Source organism: Lethenteron reissneri, chromosome 19, assembly GCF_015708825.2.
Source record: "Lethenteron reissneri isolate LAM-NWPU_2019-01 chromosome 19, ASM1570882v1, whole genome shotgun sequence".
Classification (NCBI taxonomy): domain Eukaryota; kingdom Metazoa; phylum Chordata; class Hyperoartia; order Petromyzontiformes; family Petromyzontidae; genus Lethenteron; species Lethenteron reissneri.
Window position 1 is genome coordinate 12,749,408 of NC_083797.1, and position 27,378 is coordinate 12,776,785.

The window sequence follows — 27,378 nt, forward strand, 5'->3', positions numbered from 1 at the left end:
CAACCCAACGTCCCTACTAGCTCCCTCCGCAGGAATGTGTTACAGGGAAGTTCGGTGGGTCCCTACCATATGGTTGTGGAATTTAAACCACTGCCCTTTTTCCTTGGAGGAGGGAAAATCTTGTGTTCAACCCTGAAAACTAATTTATTTATAACCGCTTCTATGTTTACTTTGTAGTTCCCCTCCCCGTACCTCCGATTAGCACGGTTGGCTACATACGGTGCGAAAGAAGTTCTACATAGTCTAACAGCGTTAAATGCGTGCAACATCGCAACCCAGACTAAAACGCTCGTTTTCACAATGTTTAATTGGTATACCTCGTGAGTTTTTTCCCTCTCAAAATCACAGTACAGAAAACAACGTAACTGCTGGTGCGGTCCCTCTTCATGCGTCACATGTACAGCATCGACGATTGAATCCCTAACTGCACGCGTACACGCACAGACCACTACTATTCCAACTCGGGGGCGAATGGCAAGCGTACAGCTGTTTTCAAACGCAAGCCTGAATCGTCTGATAAAGTCAGATTGTTAACGCAAGTTTTTTTTTTATATTTGTGTGTATGAAACAACCATTTTATATTCGTCTGTATCGACTGTTTAGGGCAAATGTTGCTGACGCGTTCGCAAAGCCGGCACATAAGCATGGTCTATTTCACTTTCGTCAACACAGCACCAAGTACTTTCGGGTGAATTGGCCCAGGGGAAGGTACCCCCTCGCCCCCATTCCAGATTTCCAAACATTATTATAACTGCATCGTGCACAGACAGGAACCAAACTGAACATGATACTGCAAGGGAACCCCTATGCGGCACAAAGAGCACACACACTGACATTTAAATAGTCTGTGCTGCTTTAACCTGCCTCCGTTACTTTGCCAAGGATACACAAGTCGGTTACGTTATTTAACTCACAAAATTGTAATAATGCGATTTGACGTTTTATAACAGGAAACCATGTGTCGGCGAGCTTACGTAAGATGCGACACAGTTTTGTGCTTATGCCTTTGAAATGTATTTTGCAGATACAGAATTATTTAAAAATGTTTCCGTAACCACTTAATTCAATGTTGACGTATTACAAACTCTCATTGAAGAGCGGCGGCGGTGACGTGGCCTTGTGGGAGCGCGCTCACCTCTTACGGAGGTTCACGGTTCAAATCCCAACGGCCGCCCTGGTTATTACTGTCGGTATAATAACCCGAACACTACACACACCAGTGGACGTTAAAGATTCTGTGAAGTCATTCGCAAGAGTATTCCGTTGTGTGCCGGCAGCATGGTCCAAATTTAAAAGATTTGAACATCACACCGCAAATTACTCACTTGGGATTACGCAGCATTCATTGCTCGTGAGTGGCAGGCTCTATGTTACTCTTGTCCAGGGGCTCCTCTACTTACGAACATTCGACTTACGCATTTTCAGAGATACGAAAAAACATGTCCACATGTCCAGTTGCCTCTTCGGACCGATAGTCATAAGTTTAACCGCGCAATAGATGCAGTGGTGGCATCTCCGTCTGCAGAACATGAAGAACCAGTGGCATCTACAGGAGATTATACAACTTTTTAAACCATTCCCCGCGTTTAGTGTACATGCCTTACAACATGTTTGGAATCGACGGTAGTTAAAGTTGGACTTGTGAACAAAACCAACAGACTTCTGGAACCTAACGCGTTCGTAAATAGAGGAGCCCCTGTAAATGACACTATGCTGGCCCATTCAGTTCTCACCTGGATTAAACCGAATCAACTTCACATTTGGCGGTGCACGTAGATGATGGATGTCAAATTAACTTTGGCCGATCAAGCCACTTTCAAACCTGGTCTCACCATTGATTAATTTCCTATACATAGGTTATGAATAAAACCAACATGAATATGCAGTGGATCCCGACTTGATATTCTTAAAGGCAATATAACCTCGGGCATTCTTTATTCAGATACATTTCTGACCGGAAACGGTTATTACAGCACTGCGCTTAAAATCAGGTCATCTTGTAATATATTCGTTTGCATCATGGAAAAAAGCATCCCAACCCATTGGTGATGTCCCCTCATAATTTCCGATAAGTGACTAAGCTAATCGTTCAAATGTCTTGGCAGTGCCCCATGTTCTGTACGACGGTGATACAGTGTGCCAAGCCTAATTTGACAATATAGGCTTCAGTACCCTACTTACAATATTTCCAATACATTTTGACATTTCCTAAGCTATTCTGCTTAAGTAATTTCTCAAGTTGAAGAAACTGTCCTTGAAGCTGCTACGGTCAGCAGAACTGGAGCTACTTCACGTTAGACCAGTCTCACCCAACACGAGATGGTGCTCCCAATGTGCCCTCTAAAAAAGAGTGACACCCTCATGTTAAGTCAACCGATATATTCATAAAACCGAGTCCTTAAAGCTATGTTATGATACTTTAAGCAAAAAAAACGACATTCGTATGGCAAGTGTGCTGCTATTCGTTGGTGACCAGGCCAAGACCATAGACTCGCGACACTTATGCAGTTAGTTTAAGTTCCTTGTGACTAAAAACCAGATTTAGACTCAAGCCCCAGGGCCTCTGCAGTGCAGGCTCAGTGTCCTTGACGCAGCCATCGAGCCACCCGGACACATCTCACAAACTTGGCAAACACGCGTAGCCCAGTCGGCCAATTACGGTTCCAATTATTTCACACCTAGCCCCAGCGAGTAATAAGCTCGACTGGTGTGGGTTTTTTTCCCTTCGCGTGAGACGTCGCGTTACAAACGTTCGAGGAGCGAGGCGCGTCCCAGCGCGACGCGTTTCATTGCACGACGCGGTCGCCGCCGTGCCTCGCCGCACGATGCTTGCCGATCCGCGTGCACGCCGCTGCACCAATCCCATCACGCGTCAATACTTTATTCGAATAAAACGACGCTGCTCGGCTCGCAAAAGCTCATAAAACCCGTGTTTTGCAGGCGCAACACGACACCCGATTGCACAGTGCGATTTCCGAGGATTACAAACTTTGCTGCGCGTCATTTGACCGTCGAACCCTGATCTGTACACATGTATACTGAGGTGTCTCTCCATCATCAATCGGACACGAGGCCGTTGTACGTAGGCAGCGCTCTGGCAGAAGCAGTCTGAGGTGGGAACAGCGGGGTCACAGAACCACACGGATGTTCCAAAATGTTGTTCGTGAATGCTATCGTAAAAAATCCACTCGGAATTGGCCACGTATGCTAAGCAAGGACCCTCCCGAAGAAATTAGTTTTGAGACTCGGTGGATTCATTATTCGTTGAACAAATATGTAACATTATTCTTGTTTATGGGGGCACATTTAAATGCGTTACCTCTTTCAAATGGAGGCCTGCATGCTAGTTACGTCGCCACAGGTATTAGCTGTGTCGACCATTCGCCTCCCCCGTCTGATCTCAGAAGATAAGCAGGATGGGCCTGGTTAGCAGGTGGACGGGAAGCATCAGGGCTTGGCAGTCACTGTCGGCATGGGGTTGTGGGGTGGCCAGGCGGTGTCAGTGCCGAGTGTCGCCCCTTCAGAGAGCGAGGGTGTTCTCCGGGAACTCCGGCTTCCTCCCACAAGCCGTTTGTCAAATTGGCCGATCGAACCCAATGGCCAGGACCCTACTTTAAAAATCGAAAAGTATTGAGACTCAGTGTTGCACCCCTCGGTGATTGGCAATATTATTAATGAGACCCGTCAGCATTTGTTTAACTGGCCACATTGTTCTGGTCCATCTCCCAATGTTGAAACCAGGCGAAGATCCGCCGCCTAGGGAAATGGTGCAGGAAAACACGTTGGTTTGGAAGGCTCGCTCACCGATGGATCCAAATGCAATTACATGTTTTTTTGGCCTGTGAAACAGACGCTTGGATCCATGATTGTTCAATATACATTAACAATTTAGTGTGGAGATGTTGAGATTTTGGCAAAGGCAGCAGTGTCCAATGGCCTCCTCTTCCAAACAATGGAACACGTTCGATAGCGTCATCCTTGGCACGCTTGGGTCATTCTCAGAAAACGCGGCCATCAGCCACAAAGATTCAAATCGGCTGGGTGATGCTGCGGATAAAACGCTTGACCCACAATCGAAAGGTTACGAGGTTCAAATCCCCCGCCGTGGAATGACTCGGCCCCATCATCCCTCGAATGGTGGTCAAAATGAATACCCCTTTGTTGGAAGTCACCTGCGGTCCTACGGAGAGACTGGTGTCTCCAACTGGAATGTGGAGCTTCCGTGCGTCTCAGGGACCACCGATGGAGATCAACAGGGAGACGCCGACTTAACTTTAAAGATTGGAAACTGTACATTCCAGATCGACTCTAGATGACAAGGGTCCACGTCGCTAGGCCACCCTGCGTTCCACAATAACACAGCACTCGGACATAGGAACAGTTACAAAACATGAAAGTTCACCACTGGATGTCGCTGTTCATTATTTCCCGACCCGTAACGCTCAAAGCAGCTCATTCCCAACACGCCAGGCTGCGACTGCCACTAGCCACTGTTAATAATCAGCAACAAGCGGAATGAGGGAACAATGACACAGCAGTTGTCGCACTGCGCTGTAAACCCGACAAACCGAGTTCGATTTCTGTCGACAGCTGACATCAGTACAGAGTGTTGGCAAAACCCGCACTGACTGGCGTGAAGTATGGCCAAACATTCCCCATGACCGGGACGGCGTGGGGAGGCCTTGAACCAGCAGCGGATTAACGAAGGACTGCGGATTTACAAGTGTGGCACTTTCTAGGTATGCGTTCTAGAAATGAAGCATTCTGAACATTTTATTACCGTTGGGGTCAAATGTTAATATACAGTAGAAATGAGCATCTTCTGACTCCCTTAACCCAAATAATACATTTTAAAAAACGTGGGTGCTGTTGAAACTTTAAGATAAAACAAACTCGTTATCCCCATCCTTTAACAAGGTGCAAATCTACTGATAATCGTCATCTCCTCCAATCGAGACCTGGCAGGCCATTTGTATCTAGGAGCAGTCCAACATTTAGGGGTGGTTTTTTGCAAGAGCTCTATGCACGTAAGGATTTTGGCTGCAAGTGGCACACAACGGCCATTTTTTTTTTTTGCAAAACGATGGCATCACAAGAGTCTTAATGGCCGGCCCACTTTGGGATCTCCTCGCGAAAATTACCGGGCGGACGGAGCAAAAATTTAAACCTTCCACTCGTCGATATCGGACGATGTGCAAAGCGGCTTTAGTGGAGACACCTCCGGTGATGCAGGCGACGCCTTCCCACAAACGGCAGGCAGTGGGCAGCTTTGATTTTGTCGTCTCCTGGATTCCACCGCCTCACGGTGAGCTCCCGAGAGGCCGGGGGATCCACAGCCACCGCACGTTCTTTCCCTCGGCATTAATCGGCGTCGCCGCGGCCGGAGAGAGAGATCCGAGCCTCGGGCTACATCGACGTTCTGTTTGCCGGTGCCTGCTGCGTTGCGCACACACGGCGCGGCGCACACACACAGAGCGGCACATGCACGGTCGCTGCGTCCATAGGTGGAGCGGGAAGCTCCAGGGCGAGGAGCACGGGTTGGGGGGGGGGCAAGGCAACGTTTTGCGACTCGACAACGAACATTAAAACCAAACCCTGTTTTGCTCAACGCAGGATCTAGGAGCCGGTCCGGCACGAGCCCCGCTCTGGAAACGCCGGGGTCACCGACGTCACCCCTTAGCATTTTCTAAGCGGCGAGGGTCGAGCGCGTGTGCTTGACTTTCTGTCACGTCTCCCGAGGACTCCTTGTCTACAGCGCCGCCTGCCGCTGCGAGAACGACGGCGTTAACGGGCGGCGCCGTGTGCCGCCTCCGCGCCTCCTCCCTGGGCGTGCCGGGCGCCATCGCTACAAGAGGCCGCAGCTGTTGAAGGGCACGCGGCTCTTCTTGGCGCGCTGCTTGTTGGGCCTCAGGCTCACGATGTCGCTCCCGTTGGCCGCGGGCAGCGTGGGGCTGCTGTCGCTCGCGGTGTTGAACACGGCTGTGGGGATAGAAACGACGGTCACTCGCCCCCGTCCGCCCAGCTCGCGATCGCTCTCGTGTCAGAGAGGCCAACAGCAGCGGTTGTTCTACGGGGGAGACGGGACCCTGCAATGGCAAAGTGGAATTGACCCCCCCCCCCCCCCACTCGATTAGAGCCACGAATAGGGCAATCGCAGGGCGTCGCGGTGGCGAGATGTTAACCTCCTCGCCTGGTATACATGAGGTCGTGGCTTCGATCTTGACCCTGTCGCCTGTATATTTGGAGTTTGCATGCTCTCTCTCTCACTGTGGTTGTGTGTTTTTTCTCTCCACATTTAGAAACATTCATTTCGAGAATATGGCTGCTATAATTTTCGACGTGATAAGCCATCCCGTTGAGCTATAATTTGGGCCGGTAGCTTCTGAAAAATAGCTCAGTGGACATTACCTGGTTAAATAAAATAAAAAAAGTCGAACTCTACTAGGTTAATAGAACTGGACAAGAGAATAATTGTTGGTGGGAGGCAACTGTATGACGCAGCAGAACAGGTACACATGTGACGATTACTGAAGGAAGGATCGAGGTGAAAATGATGAAATGAGAGCGGAATGGAGTGCTTTTGGAAACGTGAATTTCATGATGGAAAGCAACATACCAAGGCAGTGCGAGAAGGTTTTCAATCAGTGAGATATGGATCAGAAACATGGACACTGAAACAGAAAATATGGCAAAAGCTGAAAAGTGTGCAAAGCACAGAAAGGTGGAACAAACGCAGTTCAAGACGTCACACTGGTTAGTAAGTGAGGGAGCACATCGTTAGGTGGGACGAGGGCCGGTGTGCAAGATTGGTGAGGAGCAAACGGGACGACCATCGCACACACGGAGCGCCGAGACCGCAAGGAGCGCCGAGGCGAGCGTCGGAGTGAGACGGATTACGGCTTGGCAAGACCACGAGGGGTGGCGACGGTGTGGTGAGGCAGTTGATTGCCTCAATTCAAGCCCAGGATATCAGTGGTGCCCGCTTAGCACTAACACAACACACTTCGCCGAGCCACTGACTAAGTGGCACATGAGTGCCATGGCAACGGCTCGGTGCAGCGTTTGAGCAAATGGATAATCTGGACTGAAGATGACTCACCTATTTTGCTGTTGGAGATTTGCTTCCGTGGCGCCTCTGTGGCACCCTGCTGCAGGCTCTGCAGATACTTCCTTGCCAGGTACTTAAACACTGTCTCACACAAACAACCAACAATTCAAAAGATCCAACTTTTAGCCGCATAGATTGTTGGGGGAAGTGCCGGCAGGGCACATGAGGTGGGTGGCTGTGGGCAGGGCCACGCCTGACCACCTCCTCAGCCCTGATGTCTAAATACCGCACCAGTCGCTCAATGTAGAGTTTATTAACCCTTTCTCGTTCCGAGACGTCTGCAAGTTGCAGGGTGGGAGTGTCCCGCTCACCGCTGAATCTCGGAACGTGCAAGTAGCTCGACGTTCATTTTATTTAAGGAGTAGCGCCGTTTAAATTTCGATTTAAAGCTTTCGTGACTGCAGGGATTCATCTTCTTGGTTCTTTCGGTAAAGTCACATAGAAGGGAAATAATAAAATAATAAAGATACAACATAATAAAATACAATTCTCACGACGTTTCGGCCACAATGCAAGCAGCCGTCCTCAGGTGAAGAGCAGGGCTGTCGGAAAGACAGCCCTGCTTTTTTAAAAATACATTTTACTGTACTCACCGCAGAGAAACCGTAGCGATACGACCACTCTATGATAGCCGGCGCCAAACTGTGCCACACGCCCTCCTGCATGGCCTTGTGGGAGGATCTCTACTGATAAAGTTATTTTATCTTGAATCTTCCCTTCTGGTTTCGAAAGGGAAAGGGTTAAGTGAAGAACGTGGGGGCCACGTTCAGTTTACATCGGCCACGAATGTCGTGGATGGATAGGAATTAAACGCCATCAGCCTATACGACCGTGCGCATGTCTCACGACAGCGCGAATGATCAATCCAAATCTAAACTCCATCGGTGTTTAATGCAACCAATGGGAGCCCGACTGAGATGACCTAATTTGAAATGTGGACGTGTCGCCGTGTGCTTTCCTCCATTACGAGACGAAGGCTTCCCCACGCCGTTATCAGTCATGGGAGTTGTTTGACCATACTTCACCAAGCCGGCCAGTGTGAGTTGGTGAAGAAATGACCCAGGACCAGGTTCAGATATCACTCGCCACTGATGTTGGCCGTGGCCAGTAATCAAACTCAGGGCGTCGGGTTCGCAGCAAAGTGCGCGAACCACTGCTCCCCCCCCCCCGCCCCCGCTCCTCGCAGGCACAGGCATCGTCTCAAATTGACAATGAAAATAGTGAAACCAGAATGGAACAAGCTGCGTTGCTCTGTGCACGGATCCCTATGGCACAGATATCAATGCGGGGGAAAACCTCACGGATAAACCTCCCAGTGCCCTGTGCACAGAGCTCACCATCGTTGATGTTGAGGTCCTCCTTGACGGACGCCCGGTAGAACCGCACCTTCATCTGCTTGGCCAAAGCCTCCGCCTCCTCACTATGAAAGCGCACACAGCACGCAGCGTTAGCCAAGACCGCGGAACACCGGGGCTACGACTAGACTCGGAGGTTAGTTTCCTCCTGCGCTCTGCAGCGTGGCAGGCTTCACAATCGCGTTCAGCATGGAGTGTGCAAGATGGTGGCGGTGACAATTATGCTAACTTTGCGACGATGGTGACATTGATGAAAACGATTATCACGATGCCGTTAATCATGAAGAAGGCGCTGAAGGTGGCGGCGACGACGAGGATGAAGAAGACGAGGATGACAAGAACGCTGCTGATAACAACATTGTCGCTGACGATCGCGGTGACAATGAGAGGAGGGATAATGTCAGAGATGACGGCGACGATGAGCCGACGATGGTCCGGCGCTGACACCTGTTGACGACGGCGCTGTCGAGGAGGTCGATCTTGTTCTGCACGAGCACGATGGGCACGGTGCCCACCTCGCGCTCCACCTTGAGCCTCCAGGAGAGCGCCGCCTCGAAGGAGGCGCGGTCCACCGTGGAGAAGACGAGCACGCACGCCTGCGCACCTACGCACGCACACAGACACATGCAGTCACGCACGCAGACACGTGCAGTCACGCACGCAGACACGCACACAGTCACACAGACACGTGCAGTCATGCACGCAGACACGCACACAGTCACGCAGACACGCACACAGTCACACAGACACGTGCAGTCACGCACACAGACATGCACGCACACAGACACGTGCAGTCATGCACGCAGACACGCACACAGACACGCAGACAAGCATGCACACAGTCTCGCACGCTGGCAGACACGTACACACGCAGAGGATAGACATGCAGACGAAGAGAGAAAAGCAGGTAGACAAATGGGCACACAGGCAGGTAGGCAGCACAGAAAAGAAGAGAAAGAGATCAATACACCGCTTGCTCCGTAGTTTAAAGACACTGGAATGCATCCCTAAAGACGAGGCTCAAAGGACGAAACTTAAAGTGCACGACGCAAAAGTGAAAGTGTCTCTTGACACTGGGGTAGTGCCGGTCTCCCCTTGCGGCCATGAGCCGGCAGCAGACATCGCACCTTGCGCCAGCAAAGGGGGCGAACATTCGCTGTGGCTGAAAGCCAAGAGGCAGCACATTCCAGCGATCTCTCGTCAACATTTGGTCACGCGTTGTTGGGGCACGGGAGGCAGTGGGGCAGCTGCTCCCCACAAACAGCCACCTGCTGTGCCCCACAATATCCTTCCCCTCGCTTGCTCAACCAGGGCCCCCAAGGGCCCCCGTGTGTAGGGACAAGCTGACATCAGGGCAGGGGTCGGCAGACCAAAATGGCTCAAGAAGAGCCATTTTTTTACTTCCAAATTCCACACAACAACTCAATATTTGAAGAGCCGCAATGCACGTGAATATGTCTGTACATTACATCACTAAGCAGGCCGTAAAGAGCCGCATGCGGCTCCAGAGCTCCCCTCCACCCCCCTAATGCAGAGGGGGTCCCCTCGGATAGAAAGTTTCAGTTAATTTAGTTTCAGTTTATTTGGTATAGCCCTGTGAGCCATTCGGCTCTTGAATCGGGTACAACCGCAAAAAAAAAATGAACAAGAAAACATATTAAAGTGACTATGCGCAAACAGAAAAATCCAGGAAAAAACTGCAAAGTCTTCCAGAAAGAGCACCGTACACCAAAGACTGTGCTCTGAGAAGTACCGTTGTTATGGGCAGCCAATGAATGCAAGTCATTATTATTATTTTTATCATATGTCCTTTTCTCTTGAAGGTGAAAGTCGACTGGGTAACGAGGCCTTCATCGGGACTGTGTGCGTTCAGATAAAGCTGCAGGTGCCGCGACCCCGTTTCCCATCGGCGGGCTGTGCAGGCTCGGCATGTCGGGTCACGTTAATGTGTAGGGTGATGTATTAGCTTCCCAAACAGAACCAGAGATCTGTAAATCTTTAAACCGCCTCCTGCACTCCCAGACAGTTTTTCTTTTTCAATTATTTTCTTAATGCCAAACGAAAAAGTGAGCTGGTTTGCATACTTGTGTGGCTTCGAGGCATGCCCAAAGACACAGTGTTAGCAGACCATGGTTACTTTGCTAAGAGGCTCCGGTGTGGTGTAGAATGAGTAGAGACAATTCTTGAAATCCCGAGACATTAACTAATTCTGACATTTGATTTTGCGTCATGTCGTGAGACGAAAGAGATTTCCATTCGATACTGTAGCAGGGAGAAGTGCACCACCTTGTGTCAGAGAGCAGCCCTGGGAGGTTATGTCACAGAACGAAGTCTGGCCGAGTCTTGTGAACCATTCTCCCGAGGGCGATTTTTGGCCAACTCCAAGAATGAGTGTTTGGCTTCACGTGGGAGCAACCCTGGAGAACCCAGACAAAACCCACCACTCGTAAGAGGGGGTGACACTACTGCCTGTCACCTCGCAGCCTCGAGCCTACAACACGTGGCAAGCTGTCGAAGCACTAACCAGATTCAAACCTGCTGGGCTTGCGATATTCGTTGAGATCGGCGCGTTCACGGTGCTTTGGCGCTGTGAATTAGTCCGCCCCCACAGCAGAGCCGCAGCAGCACCTCACCTCTGTAGTAGGCCTTTGTGATGGCGTCAAACTCCTCCTGCCCAGCAGTGTCCCACAGCATCAACCTCACGTCCTGCCCCTTCATCCTGCGCAGCAGCAACAGGAGCAGCAGAATCAGACAAGTAAGCAGCAGAATCAGCAGCAACAGCAAAAGCAACAGCTAAATCGGCAGCATCAGCAGCAGCAGAATCGGCAACAGCAGCAGAATTAGCAACATAAGCAGAGTCAGCAGCTACAGAATCAGCAGCAACAGCAGGAGACTGTTGGGCATGCGATGACGGGGAGGCCGGGCGAGTGCTGCGCGCTCCGTCTGGCTCAAGCTGTGCCGGTCGCCGCAGAGACGGCTAGAGAACGCCGCTGCCTGTACCAGCGCTGCCCTCTCCCCGAGAAGTTCCACTGAGATCCCCCCCCCCCCAAGGGAGGGCCCTGTGAGTCGACGGAGGATGGAACCCGAAAACGAATCGGCTCTTGCAGATAAAGAAAATTCAACACAGTCGTCAGAAAAAAGACATAAGAGACGTTTCAGGCCCTTCTTCATGTGCTACGAAAAAGGGCCATTGCCCAAAACGTCACCCATTATATATCCAGTGCTACTGTTGAATGTGCTGAGTTGTCTGTTTATTTCTTATTTGTGCCTGTGCACCCACTGCGGTATCCCCAAATACTGTTCGATTTGGTGGATACGGGGTTCACGCTGTATGGTCCGAGCCGTCCGATAAGAACAGAATGCAAAGCGCTGGAGTAATAATAATAATAGTTAATGTTAATTTGATTCGGAAACCATTGGTCACCAATGAACTGGTGCCGCAGTGGCGAAATCTCATCTCCCTCGCCTGGTATGCAGGTCGTGGGTTCGATTCCAACCCTGATACCTGGAGCCTGCATGTTCTCCCAATGGTCGTGTGGATTCTCCTCCGAGTCCTCCGGTTTTTCCCTACCGCATTTGTGTTGCTACACATTTCCACATGATAAACCACTTCGTTGAGCTATCGTTTGTGGCCAGGTAGCGTCTGAAAGAGAGCTATAGTGCTCAGTGGGCCTTACCTAATAAAATAAAATAAATAGTTGAATAGCTAATAGTTAAATTGCCGAAGCCAAACTCAGAAGTGTATTTATGATCCTTGGGATTAAGTGAAAATACCCCAAGACTCAGAGCCAAATCGAAACAACTGAGAATCCAAGTAGGAAAAACACACCAAGCAATCTCTCTTGGCCAACTCGTTTTATTGCGACTTTTGCTGTTAGGGCTCAGTGCAAACGATCATTGAGTGCGCATCAGGAAGGAGGAGCTTGGTCAGGCACTGACGATAAATCACGTTTAAATAAATCAGCCCCTGCCTGGGCCTCGCTCCAACCCCTTGCTGTGACTCTACGCAACTACGGCCCATTCAGTGCAGCAGGTGCAGATTAGAATAATAATTATCTAAACAATGGCTTTCAAAAGAAATCGAAAAACACAATAGGCGTTATTAAAGCACAGCCTCCAGGCATACAAGACCAGGGCTGTGATCTTTGAACAAACTCTGAAAATGCATTAACTACGGGGTTCACGGTGTTCCAACACCCTCATATCACATGCTGTTCTTTAGCACATGCAGGCACGAAACGCATTACCTGCTGTGGCCGTGCTAACTGGTGTGCCTCGACTGTGCGGCACGGGCTATCGGCACCAATACACGCGTACTCATGTCTCACGATTCCATCAGCGTGTGTCAGTGCTGCAGGGATATTTCCCTTAGGGATTCACCCCACACAGAATTTCAAATTTCAGAAACTAACAGATTTTTATTGTTGCTTTATTGAAAGTTGCTGGCACGAGCTCAGGGCCTACCGTGGACCTTATCAGCGTCAGCGACGCAGACGTGAAAGTGGAGAGCGATTGTCGCAAGACTTAAAGTGACTGTGAGTTTGACTCTGGTGGGGAAGACGAGGGGAGGGGGGGGAGAGTCCCAGAGTTCAGCGGTGGCTGCGGGGGGGGGGGTTTGCCTGAATCGCGGTGAGGCAAAGCGCGGCGTGCGGCAAGGAAGCACAATTTCCACGCTGATATGACAAACGGACAGACTAACGCGAGACATTTTAGAAAAGTATTGACCGGCAGAAGGAGGTAAAAATGTCAGCAAATATGTGGATTTGATTCTCTGTGGGTGATAGAGGGTGGCTTTTGGTGACATAAGGAGTAACTGTTCAATATGCAGAGTATGTGGTTGAGAAAGGGAGGCTATGCATAATATAGGGGATGAGATGCAGAGTATGTGATCGACTAGGGAGGCAGATAGCGAGGCTTTGGTGGAAACTAAATTGTCACATATCAGAGCAATGAGCCATCACAACTGAGGCACTCTCTGGGTTTCCCCAGCGCTGCCGGAGGCACTTACTGAATGAGCCTCTCGAGGAAGTCCACCCCAATGGTTTTCTTGTACTCGGAGGTGAAGACGCCCTTGCAGTAGCGCTGGATCATGCTGGACTTCCCCACGCCGCCGTTCCCCACCACCACTACCTTTATGGCCACTTCAATGTCCTCCTCCATCATGACTCCGGCGGCCCCACGCCTGGCGCCCACCACACCGCCTCCCGTGGAAGAGTGGCGCTCGCGCACCGGCCCCCTGGCTGCCCCCGCAGAGGCGTAGGAGGAGGAGAGGGTGCGGATGCGGCGTCTGTGGTGAACGACGCAGAGAGGCGGACAGGTGAGTCACGCGTGCAGTCACCCCACACATCAGTCGCCCCACATACCTGCCATTGGTTTGCATTAATTCTGTATGGTAGGGATTGGTGGAAACGAAGACAAACAGGCAGACAGACAACCGGAGAGACAGATAAACAGACTGACAGGCAGATCGAAAGACAAATGGAAAGACAGGCAGGAAAGCAGAGGAGCAAATAGACAGGGAGATAGCAATGCTATCCAAGCGAAATTGAAAGGACTGCTGGGCGGCTAGGCCACACACCCACCAGATGCCACGTGTGTGCGCACACACACACAAAAAAGGATCTCCTGGCAAACCTAATGGACCTTAATAACAAGCGCTGTTAGTGAGCACCTGTGAAGGCCCGCATCCCGCAGGAACAGGTGGTGTCGCAACTACCACATCCGGTCACCATTGTCTGCAATCCGGCATTGTTTGCAACGTACTTAAGATTTCGTTGACCGAGGGAAGGTTCAACACAGTTTCAGTTGCAGCTTGTAACTGATTTGCAAGCATTGGCAAGAATTGAAGCCAAGTTACGGGGGCGTAGTTGCAGCGCAGAAACCATTGCAACATCATTCCCTAGACACGCGCATGCACACGCGCGCGCGCACGCACACGCACGCACACAAAAAACCCAACAACTAGGAATCACCACTAAGTGGTGGGGACATCACCATGGCTCCTGTGTCAGGATTGATTCGGTCTCCATGTACACACGTATGCTCACGTCAGACTAATACAGTGACGCATCTGAAGAGGCTTCCTTAAAATAACGCTGGTATTCTCAAAAACACATGGCAACGTTCTGACATGGCAAGTAAGACATGGGAGATTGATAGCCCCGAATTACAGACCTATCTGTACGGATTGCTTTGAGTGTCCGCCCCTCTTATTTGTGGGTTTCCTCTGACGCACGAAGAGGAGTCTTGAGACTGAAGATTGCCTAGGTAAATTACATATTAGCTCAGAGGTCACATCATGGTTTTATCAAAGCACTGAGACATCAAACACTGGCATCTTTTGCAGTGCGGTAACACTCACAACTAAGAAAGCCTGGGTTCGATTCTCGACTACGGTGACTTTTCGTGTGGAGTTTGTGTGTTCTCTCTCTGTTCTGCATGGGTTTCCTCCGGATTCTCCAGTTTCCTCAAATAGCCCAAACAAATACACGCACAGTGCAACCAGTATTTTACAAATAAACCAGAGCCGCAAATTACTCAATGGGGATTTTGCACAGCAACATCGTTCCCATCACTGGGAAAACTTGGTAGGACCCTCATGACAAAAGGTCCTCGACTCACAGTGGTACTTTCCTTGGTAAACAAGCATAATAATAATAATAATATGTACAATAAATCTGGCTTTCAGCCACCAATGAATACACTTTGTTCTCAACTCTGGTGAATGTATGGTCTCAGCCTGGTGTCCAATGACGACTGCCACCATAGATAATGTACCGACTTAATTTGGCTTATTCCAACTGAGGATTACACGTACAGCTTTTTTCAGTTTCATTTCCAAAAGACCGACATGCTTTGAAGGGCGTAAGGGTGCGCCATCACCTAGCCACCACCTAGCGTGGATAAGAGACCGATTGAAGCGACATCAAAAGTGACCGCGACGTCATCTTCTGCGGCCGATCGCCGACCAAGAGGCCATGCCAGTCAGCTCAACGCGAACTCCGAAAAAATAAGCTGCCGAGATGAGATGTCATCACGTCTCACGGCATTTCATAACATCTGTGATCGGTGTGGGGATGGGAAAGAAAGCAAAGCAAGTATCTAATCTGTTTGCACGGTGTAAATACACTAGACTCTCGATTAATCCGCGTGCGTTTTATACAATTTGCGGATTAACCGCGCACCTGATATTTTGACATAAATTAATAACTCGTGGATTTTCCCTTAAGCCCAAATTAATAATCTAATAACAGTTACACATTGTTATTCTTGGAAATATGTATTACAAGTCACATGCTTAAACCGAACAAATATGTGCTCCAGTTAATCAGAAATCCACGGAGTCACCTCTACAGTACAGTAGTTGCAATATCTTTACAACAGTGGGCAGCGTTTGATTGATGTTGATTGGCGTGGCTCTGCTATCATCCACTTAGTGTGCCGAGTCTTCTGTGCGGGGACAGGAAAGTGTTATCACTGAGCACGCTAGTGATGAGAACCTCAATTTCCTAGGCTTAAACATAATGTATACCTATATTAGTGGTTTTTAGCAGATCCAAGGAAAATTTATATTTTTGGATTACCCGCGGCTGTCCTCCCCGTCATTAGCGCAAATAATCGAGTCTACTGTACTGGTATTTAACGTACAGTGTTTTGTCAATTTCCTTGGTGGATGACGGCCTCCACCCTGCCGTGTCAGTCGTGAGTACTGTTTGACTATACTTCACCATGCTGATCAGTGTGGGGTGGTGAAAGAGTCCAGGTCTGGTTTCGATGTAACTTGAAACTACTGTTAGCCATGGCCAGACAATTAGCTCAGCTCACGGATACCGTTGTTTGGGTTGGATCGCGTGAATGTAAGTGTGTCGTACAGCCACCTCCATCCGACAGCCAATTCGTAAGGTAGTCACGTAAACGGAACGTGCCAATTAGTTGCTACTTCAGCACACCAGTGTGTGTGTTGGAGAGCAAACTCACAACATTTACAATTTGAGCATGACGTTTCGCTGGCGATTACAACCAGCATCATTGGGCGATTGGCAAAAGTGTGGAGGTGGGTGTAGAACACATTGACATTTATGCAGTCCTACCAAAAGAAACGTTGTCATAACTAACATCAGTTCACGAACGCGTTACAAATCAGCTGAGTTCATAGCATACCTGTTGTCAACCCATACGGTTTACCTAGACAGTAGAACCTCGGAGATCGAACGCACCAGAACTCGAACAAATCGATATTCGAACGATATTTCCGAACATTTTTGTTCCGGAAACCGAACAAAATTCGGAGGTCGGACGGGCAATCGCGACTTGAAAGAACCTGTACGGCTGAGACGCGTATAGCCAGCGTGCATGCCGCTTGCCCAGACAAAGGGGACTCCCCTTCCAAACAATAACACCACCACCTCCTCATCACCTTCCACTCAAGCCATCAACTCTCCTTACTACAGGTAAAGTGAAGTTTAATGTTCATTTATTTAATTTATTCCATATATTTATTCATTTATTCCATTTATTTATTGTGTTTCTTGTTGTATGATTTTATGCATGTAATTACTGTAAACTTCGTGTAAAAAATCTTTATAATGAGAGATATCTTGTGTCTGGAACCAATTAATGTCATTTACATTAATTCTTATGGGGAAAATTATTTCGGTGTTCAAACAAATCTGTGTTTGAATGGCCTTCTGGAACGAATTAAGTTCGATCTCTGGGGTACTACTGCATTCTTGTACAGGGAAATTGAGTTTTCGGGTCCATACGACGTACAGCCGTTTCAATACGGGCAAAAAAAATTGTCTATATGTTTGTGTTTCTCCCTTGTGATGGGACTTTGTGGGATGAACGTTGAGATGTATAAGGGCACGGAGTGACCAATAAGGTCTGAATTGGTCTGTAATAAGGTAGGCACTGAGAAGGGGTTGACAGGTTTGTCATAGTGCAGTGTACCGATTAAAGCATCACCACTCCCCCACTCTGCCAATGTCATCTGGAGCAGCAACAGAGAAGGAGAGACCTCCTACTGAGCAACGATCAAATGGGGGAAATTGGACGGGAGGCCTTGGTTGCTGAAACGGAGGGCATTGGGAGAGCAGTGGAGTGTGGATGAGAGAGCCCCCCCCCCCCCACTGTGGTGAAATGACGGTGTCAAATCCCACAGTGCCCCGCTGTCTGGGTCACTTGGTCCTCCCTCTCTGAAGTCCCTCTCCGATAACATCGCAGAGCCACGCACGGAATGTCTCGCCGCCGGATTATGAAAGCGCTGTGCCCTGCAGCAACGTCCTGTGCCGGCCACCAGCCACGGTCATTTGTTTATGAATGCACGCTTAGCGGGGGCGCATTCATGTTATTGCAATTAAAACGTTTGTTTACTTTTTCGCACGTATTCATTGCATTAATGTGCATATATGTCATAACTGGGTCACTATGCATGAGTCAATGGACACTATAGACACACCCTTGAAAACGATCTGTTCCATCAAGGTGTATTCCAGATTAAATATTTTAAATACGCAAACAAAAACAAATACAATTCTGGAACCAGTTCCACATTCACTAATTGTTTGTGGGGGAGGGAGCCAGAGTGCCTGAAGAAGGCCCATGCATACAAAGGAACAATACTCAAAAGTCCACACGGACAGGTTAGCAGCCTACTTGCTGTACTGACATCTAGTGGCCACCTCGTAGACCAGCATATGGATGTCGCACCTGCATGAACCACCAACTGCGCCTCCTAAGCACCAGGCTTTGCAGGCGTTTGCCACCACCTGCAGCAATAATAACTCGCAATCACTCCTCTCCCGTGTCTTTTCACGTTGAACCGAGTATCGCTCGGCGCAATGTCCGACGTTAAGTTCCACGTGCAGCACAACCGCGAAAGCTTGCGCAGTGGTGATAATAATGTAGTGAGTTCAACTGAGTCGCAGACGTACACTTGGAGGCAACACATTTAACACACGGGGAAACTGCCCCTTAACAGAATAACCTATGGTGGTGACCACCAGGCTAACTACACTAATTACGACGTAACTAGCTACTACGGGCCGGGACCAACAGCTTGGGTCCAGGTCCACGTGTTGGAGACTCGGTAGAACGTAGGACGTAGACGAAGGTTTCTTCAGGATGAACAACAACGCCGATTCCTCTGGGGGGACCCGGCTTATATTCTCTGCTGCGTGGCTGGCTCCGCCCTTGGCCACGACCACCTTCCAGAATCCTCGAGCAGGATCTGGACCCCGACCACGTGACCACCCCGAGCCCCCACTTGGGGCCCCTTTATAGACTTAATTAGTCACGTGTCCTCTCGGGTCAACCAGAGTGCCATGTCCTTTAGTAACCCCATTCCTACGCCGGCACTCCCACACCCTATCCTGTGGTGTTGGCACTGCACGCCAAGCGTGGTGCCATCCAGCGCTATCAATCAGCGCTCACCGAGCCCCTCTAGGGCCGGTACTACACCCACACCAAAGTGGTATCCGCGATGTCAATACACCGCATGCCGTGCCTCTCTAGGGCCGGCACTACACAGTGACATCCCGCGATGTCACTACAATGATAACTGTTTACTCGAAGTGTGTGCCACCACGCCCAGCACTGAACATCACTGTGTAAATGGTGGTAGTTAATGGAGGCATCGTTGCATTGTGAGTGTCATGGTCGATATTTACCATAGCCTTACAGTGGAGTTGAGAGCCACCCCTTTGCTAACAAACACGGACTTCATGAATACCAATGTCATTTTAATCTTCCTAGAGTTACTCTCGTCAGACCCAATGTACATTCACAACGATAATCTGAAGAAAGATTTTACTTTAAGGGTCCACTCCCAGCTGTTTAATGAAGCAAATCGGTGCAATGTCGAAGGTGACCAGTCGTCGTCATCTGGTGAGGCTGTAAAGAATGCTGCGCAGGAATTTGAGAATGCGGGAACTCGGAGCCCAACAGTGTGAAACCCATACCTAGCCGCGGTGTTCTTGCAGCGCAGTACACGCAGTCCCCTAGAATTGCAATTCCCTTGAATTTTGGAATGAGTCGTTGTACCATGACGTGCCATGTGAGTCGAAAGCCACCCCTTTAAGTAAAAGGACACCTGCAAATTGATCACACCCAAGTCGCAGCGTAACCAGCGCGACGTCTCTCAAAGAAACAAACAACCGCGCACGCACACACGCACGCGCACACAGAGCCCACCCACGCACGCACAGTGTCAGCACATGGCAGCGTAGGCGATGTGTGCATGCACATCATTACACTCGCATACACGCACAGGCGTACACGTGGTGGTCCCCCGTGCCAAGGCACAAGGCAGCAAAAAAGCAACCGGCATTTGCCATTGATCTGCGGCGACATCGCTACAGTGCTTGTGCCAGGCTAGGTGCATTGTCGGCCACGTGAAGAGTCGAAGGCTTTCTGGAAGGTCGCGTGACAAGCCCAAGTTTTATGGATTCAGTGAGTGACTGAGATTGCTGCCAGATCCACCATTCGTGCTCCACACTGTTCCACCCAGCTGTGTTTGAGCTGCCTGGCAGCTCAAGCGTTGTTGTGAGAGTCGCTCATTCACCCTCATTTATTGCTTAAGAGTGCGGCGAAGCTCACTGATGGGACTGTGCTCAGATCTTGCAAGGATATGCGAGCTCCTCACACAATCCAACCTGGTCAAACTCAGGATGAGGATTGTAGACAGGCCAGCCTGTACGTTTCAAGCCGGCGCAGGTTTTCCTGTAAAGGGGTCCATATAAGAAAGAAGAAAAGTTCGTGGCCGAGAAGACCCAGAGCTTCGCGTGGAGCGAGAGGCCAGGAGGCGGCTTCCACAAAGCATCACGCAGCTGATGAAAAGATAATTCCGCTCCGCTCAACTGCTTTAGTGAGACCTCCGCTGCCAAATCAGAGCTGGTCGTGAGCTCACTGCCCAAGTATGGGGACCATAGATCACACCCCCCCCCCCCGACACACACAAATATTACATACATACGTGCACGCAAGCACACATGCCCAGCGGTGTGCATGCATGAGTGGGCCTGCACCCACAGCACTCATCCGCGACTTAATCGGTCCAAGCGTGATTCCCACCCCCAGGTCAAAGCCCACATTTGTTTTAGCGACAAGAATGAAAAACATGAAAATAGGAAACGAGCTCTTTGTGCAGGCTGCCCTACAGCAGAAAGGACCCCCCCCCCCTCCTCTGCAGCGGACATGCAGGGGATTCTAATGAACACTACTGTGCATCACACACACACACGTGCGTACGGACCAGGCAGTCTCTATAGACACAGCCGCGATAGTCACAGTTATTACGGACGCATCCGCTACACACATTCGCTGTATAGGTCTGGTATTCAGTGGGATTCATATCCGGTGAAATGGGTGCTCACACAGTGTGCCCATCACGCCACAGTGGCTACAAGACAAAGATCCCCCGAGTAGCCTTAACAGATTCTAGATTTGAAGTTTTCGTGACTGCAAGGATTCATACTCTTTGTTTTTTTCGGTAAAGTCACGTAGGTAAAAATGTTAAATAAATGAAAACAACTAAATTAAATCACGACACGTCGTGATTTAATTTAGTTTTTTTTAATTTAGTTTTCATTTTTTTTACCTACGTGACTTTACCGAAAAAACTAAAGAGTATGAATCCTTAACAGATTGTTGGGGAAAATGCTGTTAGCGAGCACCTATGAAGGCTTGGACAGCACACAAGAGGGTGGGTGACCAACACCGCACCCAGCCGCCTTTGTCTCCCTTGTGGAGATGTTTACACATCACACCAGGTACTCAGCTGATGCTGACTTGACCTTGGGGAGGCCCAGGACCAGTTTAGATCATCGTCACCGGTGATGGCGATGAGTCGAACTCAGATGGCCGGGTTCATAGCGCAGCGCGTTAATACTCTTTGGTTCTTTCGGTAAAGTCACGTAGATATCATTTATTTTGTTTTACATCTACGTGACTTTGCCGAAAGAACCAAAGAGTATGGATCCCTGCAGTCACGAAAACTTCAAATCTAGATTGAATCGCTACACTACCGCTCCCAAATTGACGACGGTAACTTAGTCACTGTAGACACCGATCATGTGGTGATATTACAGAGCATGCCGTAGTGATAATGCATCACTCGCCATTCCACTGTCGTGATGTACGAGCAGTTGGGCTGGCAGGCACTGCTGTGTGTAACATCTATAGGCTGGCTACGTACGGCGCAAAGAAAGTGCCTCGATGTCAGGCTTTGATCAATGAGTAGAGCACACAGGTCTTGCTGTGGCCATTATAGGGCCGTCCATAAATGACGTCATGCACCGGGGGGGGGGGGGGGGGGTCAGACATTTGTGACGATGTGTGACGAGGGGAGGGTTTGAGAAATGTGACGTCACATCAAAATGCGCAACTTTAAATAAATATAAAATTGTTATAACGACACTAATTGTTATAACAACACTCCTACAACATCAGGGTACAGCGCCACATTAAATACGCACTACAATGACAATAGTTTAAAGCGATTTGAAGCATGTTTTATTTTCAAAATGGAAATATGGTTTTGGGGGGGGGGGGGCAGAGCTTTGTGACTTCATATTTGATGGGGAGTCTGACTTTTTGTGACGCTGTGTGACGAGGGGGGAGGGGGTCAAAAATCGTCCAAAATTCGCGTGACGTCATTTATGGACGGCCCCTATTCAGATGGCATGTGTCTGTCGACTTGTCTGTCTGGTTAGCCATCTGTCCGTCTGTTTTTAGCTGTCGGACCTGCTGTGTGCTTCGTTATCGGCGTGTTTTGTCTCTCTTTAGTCGATGACTTGTCACGATTCAGGGTCATGATACGATTCAAGAATTGAATCTTGTTTATCACTGTTACTGATGCAGCTGCAGAGGTTGGACAAACCCATCGCATGCAATGTATGTATACGATTTGAAAAAAATATCCTGATAATTGTATGTTTTGTTCACCAAAGAAAGCTTCACCGAGTCTCATTACCTTTTCAGGAGGGTCCTGCCAAGTTTCCGTAGGACGGGGGTCGATTATTATTGTGCACATTCCAATACCGTACATTTGCAGGTAAGTTCTAAATTTGGAACGTCACGATGACCTCCTCTTGCAAATGCCTTCATGGGATCTTTAACGTTCACTGTGAAGCAAAACGGTGCGTACTTTTACGGTTACCACACCCATAGTATTTACCAGGGCAGCCACTGGGTTAGAACCGAACGCGCATGTTTGTAACCGGCGATGAACTCACTACCGCTAGACCGTGTCACTGCCCCAAACTGATTAATGTATCCTTACACACGTGATTCAATGCAGGTAGCATGAGCTTAAGAATCAATACTAATTGACCAATCGATGCCTCGTTGCAGCTCCATTTCGCATGTCCATCCGTCAATGTTCCACTCTGTCTGCCTATCTGTCTGCCTGTCCGTTGATTTGTCTTTCTGTTGATCTCTCCACGTGTCCAGTTGTCTGCCTGGCTATCTGTCCATCTATCTGTACTGCGTGATATAAATAGGTGGGAAGGTTGGAAGTCTCTAGGTGCCTGGTTGTTTGACTCGAGGGCTGGATCACAAACTGAATTGTACACCACAGACATAATATACACACACCCGCAACAGTTTATTATGTGTCTGTGTGCGTGTATACACTAATCGTATAACAATATACTTATACTGTACTGTGGTGTCCTAGTAACTCACACAGCACACACAATACCATATGTAATATATTCATTCCAAATCTACCATATACTGACAGTGTGTATGCGTCAGTCAAAAATCGGTCTGTAGTAATAATAATGTTGATTTTAAACTCGATTCGAAGCTTTCGTGACTGCAGGAATTACTCTTTGGTTCTTTCGGTAAAGTCACGTAGAAAATAAAATAACAATATAATACGACGTTTCGATTGCAACACAAGCAACCATCACTAGGTAAGAATGTGTTGCATTGCATTGCATTACACTTCCTAATTTTACGAAATTTGCTTTCTCAAACTTCCGATTTTCTTGCTCTAAGAATTGCCGTGCCGGTTTGTTTAGAGTTCATTGTCTCTCCGCCGGCCACTATGGTCCGGAATTCCACACAACTCTCTCATTGTCCTCTGCCCCCCCCTCTCTCTCTGCCCCACCCCTCCCCCCTCTATTTAAGGCCTAGACACAGTGGCGCTGTCTTTCTGTTTGTCATTCGTTGGAGGAGCGTGGTCAGCCAGGTGTTGGCCGGCTCTCTGTGTTGTGTTGCATTGTGTTTCTAAGTTTACTATGTTTTTTTCTCATTCATTCTTACCTGATGTTGTCTTGCTTGTGTTGCAATCGAAACGTCGTATTCTATTATTGATTTGATTTTCTACGTGACTTTGCCGAAAGAACCAAAGAGTGATGTTGATTTTATAAAAGCCCCTTTCATAACGAAATCTCAAAGCGCTATACAAAAAAAAATGCACTCCCAAGTATCAATAAATTCCAAATGAAATCCAATAAAATAATAACTGCACTCACAATACAGTACAGATGAAATGAATAACTATGTTAGAAGTCAATAATATTGTTGTTGTTGTAACTTGATGACCCGCTCCCAACTGAACATCTGTGAAAAAGAGCTTCATAGCTTATCAGATTCCTCCTCCAGTATAAAGATTCTGATACAATTACAGTACAGTTTAGGTAAAATCCAATGAAACTACGTACAGGAAATGCCAATGAATGAAAATAGGTTTTCACACTGGATTTAAAAGTGCTGACAGAGTCACAATTGCTGATGTGGGAGGGCATAGCGGCATTCCACAGTCTAGGTCCAAGCCCTGTGAATTCTGTACTCCAGTTAGTGGTGAATGCAGTGCCTCGGAATCAGGTGACAACATTTATGGGAGGATCAGGTGTGGCAGTCGCAGACTCCAGGATTCAGTTTTTCGACTCGTCTACTCGACCAGAATATGCCGTTTGATCACCACGTGCAAAATAGAGTCAAGTCCTGCAATTTTCACATCAGGGCTCTATGACAAATTCGACCACTATTGAGTCTTGACATAACCAACACAGTGGCGTGGAGCATAGTATCGACAAGGCTCGGTTATTGCAACTCACTACTCCACGGGACGTCTGGGTGGTACTGCAAGATCTGACCATATCAGTCCCCATGCTCGCCGAGCTGCGTTGGCTTCAGGTTATTGAACAAATACGTCGTTATAAGATCGCACTTATTACACACAAAGTGTTTGCCAAAAATAAAATAAAAAATACCTTGCTGATCTCATCAAGGAGCATGAACCATCACGCAAACTCCGGTCATCCTCGCAGCGGCTTTTGGCTAACCATCAAACAAAGACGGCCGCCACATCGCGCGCTTTCAGATGCGCTTCTGCGGCCGTCTGGAACGCTCTTCTTTCTGATATTAGGAAGCCACTGCAGTTATGCTCTTTTAAATCTAGATTTAAAACTTATTTCTTTAGAATTGGTTTTTATTTTTAGTTTATTGTCCTTTCCCCGAACCAATAAGGTCTGAATCGGTCTGTAATAAGGGAGGCACACTCATAAGGGGTTGCTAGGTGTGCGTTCTGTACAGCATACACATGAACGTGCATGCGAACAGTTACACATGACATACACAACGTGTGTGTCAGTGTGTGTAGCCGTCTGTGTACAGCGGGCTGTAAAGTGTTGACTAGAATATGAACAGTTTTGTACAGCACGGGCACTCTTATCCGTGTGTGCCCGTCTGGTTGTGTGTCTATAGTAAGAGTGTTCGATACACATGAACAGTTGTGTGTAGCCCACGCGGTGTGTGTGTGTGTCTGGTTGTGTGTGTGTGTCTATGGTGCGTGTGTGTCTGGTTGTGTGTGTGTGTCTATGGTAAGAATGTTCGATACACATGAACAGTTGTGTGTAGACCACGTGGTGTGTGTGTGTCTGGTTGTGTGTGTGTGTCTATGGTGCGTGCGTGTCTGGTTGTGTGTGTGTCTATGGTGTGTGTGTGTCTATGGTGTGTATGTGTCTGGTTGTGTGTGTGTCTATGGGGCATGTGTGTCTATGGTGTGTGTGTATATGGTGTGTGTGTCTATGGTTTGTGTGTATGGTGTGTGTATGGTGTGTGTGTGTGTCTATGGTGTGTGTGTGTATGTGTCTATGGTGTGTGTGTCTGGTTGTGTGTGTGTCTATAGTGTGTGTGTGTCTATGGTGTGTGTGTGTCTGTCTGGTTGTGTGTGTGTCTATGGTGTGTGTGTGTGTCTGGGTGTGTGTGTGCCTATGGTGTGTGTGTGTCTGGTTGTGTGTGTCTGTGGTGGTGTGTGTGTCTATGGTGTGTGTGTGTCTATGGTGGTGTGTGTGTGTCTATGGTGTGTGTGTGTCTGGTTGTGTGTGTCTGGATTTGTGTGTGTCTATGGTGTGTGTGTGTGTATATGGTGTGTGTGTCCGCGTGTGTTCTCACTCGATGGATGCAGACAAGAGGCACACCGACTCTCAGCCGTACACCGACTCTCACGCAGCAGCCCCGGCAGCAGTCGCCTTTGGCTGCCTCCGGTCCGTCTCTCTCCCCCCTCTCCGTGTCTCCTCCGTCTCTGTGGCCGCTCCGTGCGAGATGCTGCAATTCCGTGGTGGTGGTGGTGCTGATGCTGCTGCAAGCGATGGCTACTGTGAGTGGCGGGGTGGTGGCGTCGTTCGTGGGGGGGGGGGGGGGGTTGTTTTTACATCAACAGGGAAGACGAGAGGATGAGTCGTGCGTACGTGCGTCTGTGTGGAAATGGTGCGGGACGCGTGAGTGAGAGAGGGAGGTGGGAGGGAGAGGGAGGGAGATGAGAGGAGAGGGAGGGAGAGGAGGGGGGAGGGAGAGGAGGGGGAGGGGGGAGGGAGAGGAGGGGGAGGTAGGAGGGAGATGAGAGGGAGGGGGAGGATAGAAGAGAGAGGGAGGAGGGAGAAAAAAAGAGAGAGGAAAGGGAGGGGGGAGTGAGAGGAGAGGGAACAGGGGGACATCGACATAGAGTAGGGAGAGAGGGGGTAGAGAGAGAGGGAAGGGGTAAGAAGGAGAGCAAAGCGTGAAATATTTCGTGAATTTTTCATTTAAACATGAAAAGATGAACGAAGCAAAGTGCCGACTACACCGAGCATCTTCTTGTTTCCTCTGATCGTAAAAAAGAGAGGAGAGGGAGGGAGGATCCTGGCCGAAGCCAAGGGGGCCTTCTCAGCGGCAGCGGGGAGAACGCCCCCCATCGGCGTTGGGGATCACGAGGCCCCTCTCGGTCCCCCTCCACCGGAGCTCTCCGTCGTGCCACTGCGTCGCCAATGCCGACAAGCGAAGGCGGATCACAACCTGTGCCGGCTGGAGGACCTACCAGAGGTGGCCTTCGCAAATGTCAAGAGGAAGGTGCTCTACTCCTACATGGTCCGGTTTCACCAACAGGACACCCTGAGGAGCCATAAGGACCATGCCTGGAGGAAAGCCCTGCCCTGCATCTCTCCGGAGAGGCCTCGCTGGAGGCAACTCTACTCCAGCCCGACGTACAACCGCATCGGCGACCTCAGCTGGAGCATCGCCCACGGCACCGTCACCACCAACGCCTCCCTGGCGCGCTTCACTGACACGCCCCCGGAGTGCCGGTTCTGCGGAAAAGTGGAGACGGTGGCGCACCAATACGTGGAGTGCAAGAGCCTGGACTCGCTGTTCAAGGTCCTGAGAAACATCCTCCTAAAGTTCAGCCTCCACTTCTCCCCGACGGTCCTCATCTTTGGATACCGACAGGGCGACGGACCCCAACATCTCCAGGGGCTGGTCAACGTGCTCGTCGGCTACGCCAAGCTCGCCATTTACAGGGCGAGGAAGGTGGCCTTGGAGGGGAAACGTCCGGCCAGCAGCCTGGGCATCTTCCGCGCTCTGGTCGGAGCCAGGGTGTGTGGGCTGGAGTTCCGCCATGCGCGGCTGACCCACGCCGTGCCGGCCTTCAAG

General features: G+C 49.4%; 1 protein-coding gene across 3 annotated transcripts; it reads right to left on the reverse strand.

The window, feature by feature from the left end:
* Positions 1 to 289: 289 nt before the first annotated feature.
* Positions 290 to 26,132, reverse strand: RAB23 (RAB23, member RAS oncogene family). Of its 3 annotated transcripts, none has more exons than XM_061554382.1 (7): positions 25,867 to 26,130; positions 13,472 to 13,750; positions 11,097 to 11,182; positions 8,911 to 9,067; positions 8,446 to 8,528; positions 7,100 to 7,189; positions 290 to 5,979 (listed from the first exon to the last, which is right to left on the reverse strand). In XM_061554382.1, exons 2-7 carry the CDS (start codon positions 13,624 to 13,626, stop codon positions 5,846 to 5,848), a joined length of 705 nt encoding a protein of 234 aa, XP_061410366.1. In that variant the 5' UTR covers positions 13,627 to 13,750; positions 25,867 to 26,130; the 3' UTR covers positions 290 to 5,845. The 3 variants fall into 3 exon arrangements, with proteins under 3 accessions (XP_061410366.1, XP_061410367.1, XP_061410369.1); XM_061554383.1 differs by lacking the exon at positions 25,867 to 26,130 and adding an exon at positions 18,172 to 18,569; XM_061554385.1 differs by having other exon boundaries at positions 5,971 to 6,086; positions 25,867 to 26,132.
* Positions 26,133 to 27,378: the final 1,246 nt, after the last annotated feature.

Excerpts from the sequence above, each read along its gene's own strand:
- RAB23 (XM_061554382.1), bottom strand. The coding sequence starts at position 13,626 with ATGATGGAGGAGGACATTGAAGTGGCCATAAAGGTAGTGGTGGTGGGG. Across the intron at positions 9,068-11,096 it reads CACAAAGGCCTACTACAGAG|GTGCGCAGGCGTGCGTGCTC; the intron begins GTGAGGTGCTGC and ends GTGCGTGCGTAG. Across the intron at positions 5,980-7,099 it reads AATCTCCAACAGCAAAATAG|CCGTGTTCAACACCGCGAGC; the intron begins GTGAGTCATCTT and ends CTATCCCCACAG.